At 36.7% G+C, this 9,175-nt stretch overlaps 1 protein-coding gene across 1 annotated transcript in view; it reads left to right on the forward strand.

Annotated features, from left to right (window-relative positions):
* chst15b (carbohydrate (N-acetylgalactosamine 4-sulfate 6-O) sulfotransferase 15b) overlaps positions 1–2,976 on the forward strand; it is a 46,149-nt gene extending 43,173 nt beyond the window's left edge. Inside the window, exons 7-8 of the mRNA XM_042508576.2 lie at positions 453–600; positions 2,359–2,976. Of these exons, the coding sequence (XP_042364510.2) occupies positions 453–600; positions 2,359–2,558 (348 nt within the window). The 3' untranslated portion in view covers positions 2,559–2,976. The remainder of the gene's footprint in view (positions 1–452; positions 601–2,358) is intronic.
* The last annotated feature ends 6,199 nt before the right edge of the window (positions 2,977–9,175 follow it).

Consider the following 9,175-nt stretch of genomic DNA (forward strand, 5'->3'; position numbering starts at 1 on the left):
AGAAATGTACAATTTCAACATTTTCCTCTAGCAACTGGGCTGCTAAGAGATTAGAACCAGCAATTGTTTGTCATTTTTGAAAATTTACAATAATGGCACAAAACAAAATGCAACAACATTATGTAAGGGTATAAATAAAGCAGCATGTAGTCCACTGGCAGGTGGTGATGCAGGTTTCTAAATCTAGAAGAAACTCCATCTTTCTCAGATGCCTCAACCACTCACATCACGATACCAGCAACTGTTCACATAACCACACAGTGCCTAGCATTTCCCCGCCTGTGCACACGGGGAAGATGAAAGAGAAAGCTGGCGGTATTCCCTTCCTCCTCCTGTTCATCTCCTCGTAGAGGTTTAACAATGAATGCGCCCCCGTGTCCCTCTGCTAAGGAGGAAGTTTCATGGTTAGAGCTTAGTTATCTCACATTGATTCTCCTGTTCTGTGTTCTCAGGTCAGGCTGCAAGTTGGCCTGTACATCGTGTACTTAATGGACTGGCTGAGCGTCTTCAGCAGGGAGCAGATTCTGGTCCTGAGGTTGGAAGACCATGCCTCTAACAGGAAATACACAATGCACAAGGTCTTTGATTTCCTTAACCTGGGTGAGTAAGCTTCACATCGCAACATGAGACCATGACTGTAAGCATTCCCTCTGATCAATACAACACAGATTACTAAAAACAAGTAGGGATAAACAACAGGACTGGGTGATAGAACAATAATGATAATTATCTCAGTAGAATTTTCCTCGATAGATAGGGGTCAACAGATTACCAGGGCAGATATGTGGCATTTTTACGATTTTCTGTTGTTTTATTTTAATGATTGCCAATAACATGAATCAATGAAAAAGTGTGCTACTTTTGGCTCCACCGCAGCTGTGTATCTCCCTCTGGTCTTAAACATTTGCTAAAGCCATTTAAACAAGAGTTTGTTATATTCCAAATTCTAAATTTCGACTGAAATATTTTCATTTTTATTGTAAATGCATATTGTTTCCAAATATTGGTTGTCGGTCTCATTTTAACAACTAATAATTAATATCGGTATCAGCCCTGAATTAACAATATTGGTCAACCCCCGATATAAAATGCTGGGGTGTCGGTGGATCAGTGGATAGAGCAGGCACTCCATGTATAGAGGCAGTGGGCTAGCCGCAATGGCCGCGGGTTCGATTCCAGCCTTGGACCTTTGCTGCATGTGGCCTTCTCTCTCTCTTGCCCTTTCACACCTTTACTGGCCTATCAATTAAAAGGCAAAAGTGCCCCAAAAAATATATTTAAAAATGCTCAAAAAATCCTCCATATAATTAAACCAACCAAACGCTCCATAGAGGGGGCGATAATGCACCTTAAATGGTAACTACCACTAGATTGGCTACCTTTCACCAGCCACTAACGCACACAGCAATCCCATAATATTACGGCAAAATTCAACACACACATTAATTAATTATCAGTATTGTTTTGACCATGGATAATACACTGCTGACCACAATTAGGATCCATTTGTCAATCTATTGTTTTTTTTAATGACATTATTTTGACTATAATTGTTCTGAATCACCTCAGATTGCTGTTGGCAAATGTTGTCATGTTCTGGCAATTAATAATAGCTTAAGCCAGAATTAACCATATGATTTTTTCAGCTTTTACTCAGTTGCAAATATCAGCCTATAAGCTTTAATTGAATAATGATTTGACGTTTCTGGTGGATAATTATCAATATTGACCAATATGAAAATTTATATTGTCATAAACTTTTTCGCCACATAACCCAGCCCTAATGTATAACATTAAATGCATTTGTTTCAACCACAAATGTCTGCTGTTGAGGTAAGTACTCATGGGAAATAATGAGAGTTTTCTGCTACCATGTTAACAAAGAGCAGCAGATGTACTGCATTAGGAAGTCATGTTGATTTTGAAATGCTTAAGTCATGTATAGCCACTAGCTTAGTAAAGAAAATTAAATTTCCCTCAGATACAGCTCTAAACTTTCTAATACCTTCTATATTTTCCGTATCAAAGATCCTTGGGGCGTACAGTAGATTGCTGTTTGTAACAGGCTAGGGTATACGTGCGACAGTCAAATACAGTTTTGCCTCGTAGCCCCCTTTTCTCATTGGTTCATCCCACATTTAATTGCCCCAAAGCTAAGACTTGGCTCTTCAAAGAGCTGCCAAAGATGCGATTACCTCCCAGTGCGTCAAATCTTCTGCTCAGAGCACCGCTGATACGCAGTGACATTTCAGAGTCCTTTACTGTAGTTTTGTTCCATTTGTTTATTCTGCAGCAAAATCTGAAGTGGCCCAGAATAAAAGGAGAGACGTGAGAGAGGTGTTTCTGTGTGTTTTACAGGGCCGCTGACACAAGAAAAGGAGTCAGAGATCACAAGAAGTCCGGCGTCAAACACCAGGAGGCCGGCTGACAAAAACCTGGGACCCATGTTGCCCATCACTAAAGAGATCCTGCGGGATTTCTACACGCCATTCAATGAGAAATTGGCCAAAGTGCTGCGGAATGACTCCTTCCTCTGGGAGAACAACTCAAAACTCTGAACAACCCACCTCCCCTTTACTTCAGTAAAAAAAGAAACCACTGACATGTCAGCCAGCCCCTTCGTTTAAGCTCCATCTCTCGCAAGTGCCCATAAAAATCGATGTTTTTTTAATTTAAATTATTTTCTAAGTTATAAAAGACGAGATGAATCAAAGATAGAAAATAGCACAAGAGAGTGTGGTGATTTTGTGTGTGTGTGTGTATGTATGTGTGTGTGTGTGTGTGTGTGTGTGTGTGTGTGTGTGTGTGTGTGTGTGTGTGTGTGTATGAGAGAGAGAGAGAGAGAGTGAGAGTGTGTGAGCGAACACAAGAGCGAAAGAAATGTTGGAAGGTCTTTATTGTTTTGCTTTTTTTGTGACCAGATGTACAAAATTAAATAGTGAATTCAAAGATAATAAAACAGAGTCCTGTGTTGTCTTTTTAAGTTTGGTTTGATTAATTAAAAGATAGTCCGCCACACAGAGCTGAAAGGATGATAGCGCTCGCCCTTTTTGTCCGACACAGCCGGGATACATCCAGGCAGATAAAAGACTTTGTGCCTTGATCATAATTCAGAGTCTCCCCTGCGTACTTCTACAGTATATGTACTAAGAACAAGCTGAATGGAGTCGTCTGGTGTCAGAGCACAAGTTTAATGAAACAACACCGCCTTCTACTGGAAGCCACTTGTAATTGCCCTGATTCAACACCATTGCTGTTGATAACAATAGTAGCATCTAAAAGCTAAAAATACTACAGAACAATAGTACTCACATATTTTCTTATTTTAAATAACTAGGAAATTATAACCAAAAAAAACTGTGGTGTAAAAGAAGCAGGTCCAGGCACTTTAGGTCCTTTAAGTTCCTCCTTTTTTAAAAAAAAATGATCCCCTTCCATGAACACCGCTGGTTTGAGGGATACCAGAAGTGCTCCTGCCGACCCCTTTTTTCTTATTTAACTTATAACACTTTTCATCTCAAAGTCATCATGAGCATGATCAGTTCAGCCGCAACAATTAGTCATTTAATCAACCAAAAGAAAAATAATCTATTTAAAATAAACTATTTTGATAATTAATTAATAATTTCGGTCATTTTTCAAGCAAAAATGTTTGCTGGTTCCAGTTTCTGAAATGTAGACATTTGCTGCTTTTGTTATTTATGATAGTGAAGGATGTAGTAAATGTATGATAGTCTTCAGGTTTTGCACGTTTTTTTGGACAAACTGAGCAACTTGGAGACATCACTTTGAGCATATTATTATTTTTTTTTTTTTTTAATTTCATTGATTAAACAATTAATTGATTAATCGTGAAAATATTAGGCAGATTCATCAATGATGAAAATAATCCTTTGCTGCAGCCCTAGCGATCAAACAAGCAGAACGGGCAATATATAAATTTTCAGGTGAGGTTCGAACAACACTCAGGAAAGAGAATACATAACTGCTAATAGGATCCATCTGTAAATGACCTGCCTAGTTACTGCCTCGTATTTGTAGGAGGTTTGTCCACAACATTCAGAAACAACAACAACAACAACAACAACAACAACAACAACAACAACAACAACCAATGTCACGAGCTGAAGGTATCAAACTGAATTCCCAGGAACGTAGTAAGACACCTTAGTTTATATACATCAGGAGCTACAGACTCAAGAATAATAAATGAAATTAATTGTGACTTGGAAAACAATGACTTGCTCCCACCTCTGCCTGATCATGCCGCTATCCTTCACCGTGCATAAAAATTAAAGATATCAAATGGAATAAACAGGGATCCACTGCACATAGCTATTATATGAGTTTAATAATTTACCACCCCAAAAATGCTAAAAAGGTGCACGACAAATAAATACAAAAATAACACCAAAAAAAACATAAAAACATCATAAAAAATAAATGTATAGATAATAACAGTTTGATAAGAATAATAACACAATTAGAATTATAAATATTATACTACCTTGATTTTTAAATAAATCTTAATGAAAAACACTGTTTTCTGACTGAAGTTGAGTGAGTCAGATAATTGTAATGTAATTACTTTGTTCAAGCCCTCAAAATGATTTCCTCTCCTTCCTGTTGGAAGTGTATCCCAAAAACACAAAATGATTATCAATTAGTAGGGAGCTGAACTGAAAGGTTTGTGATTGAATGTGAGGCCATTAAATCTAAAAAGTCTTTAAACAAAGACTTTTGAACAACTTAAGATAGAGACGTGCACGGCTGAACAAATTCAATTTATGAATTAAAGAAATGCAATAATTTGACATACTGACATAATACAAAAGTTGTAATATCCCCTTTCTCTGCACCAGAGGGCAGACAATGCTTAACAATATACAGTTGCAACTTGAATTTCCAGCATTTATTAAGTTGTGTCAACAGTAAAACAGTAACATTTCTCTAGCATCAACCACTGCCAGATGATTTAATGAGCTTTAAATAAAAAAGGTGCTTCAATTTCATGTTTCTCTTTTCTGGCAGGCCTTGAGCCTTCCTCTCAAACATTCATATCAAGACCAACTGACCCAAATACCACTGGAAAGCCTACTTCCATAACTAACAGTAAACCTGCATTCACACAGATTTATTGAATACCATTAGATCCCATTTTCCTTTGTTGCCATTTTCAAAAGGGAACGCAGCTCCTTCACTGCACAATCTCAAAAATGCAAGCAGTTTTGACTACTTCCTTCTCACTGAAATCAAGACAATCTGACAAAAAGTGACTGCAAATCATTTGCATATTTTGTTTGGAGTTGGACTGTCCATCTGGCTGGCTGAAGAGGTTCCACTTCAAGGAGAGCCTCTGACCAACTTCAATTTCCTTGGAATTCACAAACATTATCAAAGCGTCTTTCATCCTCGTCTGCACTGTATCAGAGTACAGTGACTGACAGGAAACTGGACAACTGCTGCTGCTGAGAAAACTCCAGAGAGTTTTTCAGACACACATTTTGCCAAAGATCCCACATTCCTTTTCATTGCCTCTGTGCTGAATCTTGGCCTCCGTATTCCAAAAACACAACCTGTTGTTGTAGGAAATTACACATTTTTTTCAGGCTGTACTTAGCTGTCTGTTGGACAAAAGAAAAACTCACATGGAGCAGATTTATGGCGGTATTACAGAGATGATATTTAGCAACTTGACCCCATCACATTCCACAAGGAAACAAGCCCAGCACAGTGGAGACTGGGGAGTGATGATAATAAACTGCACCCAAAGGGGACGTAGACTCAGAGCCTACAGGTGGATGCTGGGCTGGAGGTGGAGCTCAGAAAAAGGCTGTATGAACAGCAGTAGCTGCAGTAATATCACAGTGTAAAAATAAATGATTAGTTTTAACTTTAGTTAGTAGTATCCGGGCTGCTTAACCCTTTGAAACCTCAGCAAATTGGATTGATTTCTCTCAAAAACATGGGGAGAAGGCAATGAGCAACTAAACACAAAATTACTCAAAATTAGAGAGAAATTTGTTAAGAAAAAAGTTACCTAAAAATAAGCCCCCCAAAAAACAAACAAAAACACAAAAAGAACATAACCTGAAAATTAAAAAAATAAATAAATAAACTGTAAGAAATGCTATTATACACTCACATATGTGTAGCATTTCTGGACATTACCCATTTTTTCACAAATAAATTTTAAATAATTTCATCTCTTGTCTAAACTAATTTTCAGGCCATTGTCTTGTCATTGTTTCCTAATTTCCAACAAAATTAGGAAACAGACCTCAATTTCTTATGAGGCATCTCCTGCTCATTGCCTTTCTCCCAAAGTTTTAAAAGAAACCAAATGAATTTTCACAGGTCTCAAAGGTTTCAATGCTTGTGAAAGGCGCCTGGACACAGCACAAGAAAGCTGATGTCAATCCAGGTTTCAAAGGGTTAAGGATTTTAAATTGACTGAATTTGATAAAACAGAGTTAGGGTTAAGATTAGACTACCTCCATTTATCTCCAGCGTCAGCTTAAAATTTTAAAACAAATAGTTTCTTTTTACTTGTGCAGTATACAGTAGAGTTTGCATCCATAGCAGAGCAAAGGGCACCTCAGACTATGACAAAATCTGGTGAACAACTTCAATGTGCAGACTTTAAACCACACAGTGTCACAAGGTGGGTTTCCATTAACCCTCAAATTGCACAAATTGAAATTGTGAATACAAAATACCCCTAATGGAAACACCTCAATTCAGAAAAATCTCCCATTTATCATTTTTAATATTATTATCCTCATCATTATTAGTAGTAGTATTATCATTGTCTTTATTCACATATTATAATTGTGTTTTCTATTCTAGTCTTTTATTTTTGCATGAATTGTTTGATTTTATTTGTCCTAGTCATCAGGGAACTCAATTGCCAACATTGCTTATCTGTTTTATTGTCGGTACTCTTTATTGTCGGTTTTTCTTTTATCCAATTTACTTTCTGAATAATCGAAATTGCCTGGTTTCAAGTGCTATAATGTTTTAAATCCTGGTTCAATCATGTAAAGCACTTCGTGACTTTGTTTTGAGTGCTCTGTAAATTAAGTTGATTATGATTATTATAATTATGTTTTATTTTTGCCATGTATTTATTTATGAACTGCTATATACTTTGCACTTTCACCAGTTTTAAATACAAGAGTTTGTTGTTTTATGGGCATTCAACCTGTTGACATCATTTCTTTTATTGGCATCTTACCTGCTTATGCATATGGATATTTCTTTTAAACTTAATTTTTATAATGTTCTTAATATTCTCATTTTGGGTTATCATTATCTTGTTTTATTTTATTTTGTTAACTTTTTTTATTTGGGAAATACTTTGTTCTTAAGCTTGTAAAGTGCTATATAAATAATGATTGTTATTATTATTATTAGTTTTAGTTTTAGTAGTAGTAGTAGTAATAGTAGTAACAGCAGCAGTAGTAGTAGTTGTAGTGTTACACATCATTACCTTCAATTACAGTGAGCCAACAGACACCCAAGTGGGAAATATGCAGCAAAACTAACAACACCACACAAACATCAGCATTCATCATCATAAATCAACAGCATGAAAAATTCACAATGCTTGTTCCAACAAACAACCAAAAGAAAACAAGTTAAGTCATTACCAGCGAGCTGAATAATTAACAAACAGTCAACAGATAAAAATTGCCTCCTTCACATTAATGTGGCAGCAACATTTCAGCTGGGGACAACAAACAGCCAGAACAAGGGCGAAAGCCACGTTAGCCTAGCTTAATAATATGGCTAACCAAGCACAAGAACACCAACCAAACACAGCCAAGACATTCAATTATATATCATTTTTAGCGAAACTTACCCTGCCGAAGTGTAGAAGTGATTCTGGTTGTTGTGTCGGGGGGATAATAAATCCTTTGGCAACAGCTGTTGAGGTCCCAAGTCAGAAAAAAATCCAAGTTTGTTATGAGAGCTAACGTTAGCATCAACACCTGACAAGGTAACTTATCCGTGAACGGTGGCAGCAGCAGGATTATATCCTCTTCAAACTCGTCCTGGCACAACATAATACTGTATATATGGGCTGTAGGCTTAAAAACTACTATAAAAAACGAGCATAAGAAATAGTTAGCAAAAGAGCAGTAATGTTATTCGGTGAAAACAACAGAAAGCGAAGTGAAGTAGCGTTTTAAATAGACCGCCTCGCGCGCTAACGTTGCTGTAGAGGGTGCGTTTGATTTAAGCTCCAAGAAGTGGAGTTTGTCACGTGCAAGTGTAGCTGCAGTAGTCTGCAACAAGAAGCTACCTTTGCGCAAGCCAATATTTTTTTGTTTCATAAATAAAGCCTCTGTGAGATATGCAGGATGAATGGCAGAGGTTTGATCCGTACACTTAGGCCTATTTTGAATGTATTTTATACAACATACGGATTTTTGCTAAATATTATCAATTGTGGATTGTTGAGGGTAAAAGCCCCTTAATAATAATAATAATAATAATAATAATAATAATAATAATAATAATAATAATAATAATAATTAGGGTTTAACAGATTATCAGCTTGGCTGACTATTGGGCTGATATTTGGCGTTTCATCATTTATCTGTATCTGTGTGTGTGTGTGTATATATATATATATATATATATATATATATATGTTATTTTTTATTTTTATTTTTTTAAATTAATTAATTAATTTATTGCTTTTAAAATTATGATTATGAAAGACTGAAACTGAAGAGGAAGAAGACTTTATCAATCCTTTTTTTTTTTTTTTACTCTGCTCTTATTTACATGTTATAAACATTACGTGATGCTGCTGGGTAAAAATCTTATTAAACAGGAGTAATTGATCTGATGACATCAGTGATAAGAACATCAGAAAATCTTCCATAAGCTGCCTTCTCTGTTTTGAAGTTGGCTCTGTTGCCTTTGTTGCTGTACAGATCCTCCTTGCTTGAAAGAAGACGTCTGGATGCCGACAGCATGACGATGGAGTGCCTGAAGCTGTAATATGGACGTCACATTCAGGTCACATTCATGGGATTCACAACAGGATGTTGGATGTGGCTGGGAGAAACTTTGTCCCCAGGTCCATTTCTCCTCTGTCAGTCTGGATAAGCTTTGAAGCAGGGCTCTAGCAGAGAGGCCTCTCTCTCTCCAAAGTGTTTCC

The sequence above is a fragment of the Plectropomus leopardus genome, chromosome 19, assembly GCF_026936395.1.
Source record: "Plectropomus leopardus strain MGB_pleo_1.0 chromosome 19, ASM2693639v1, whole genome shotgun sequence".
Lineage (NCBI taxonomy): Eukaryota > Metazoa > Chordata > Actinopteri > Perciformes > Serranidae > Plectropomus > Plectropomus leopardus.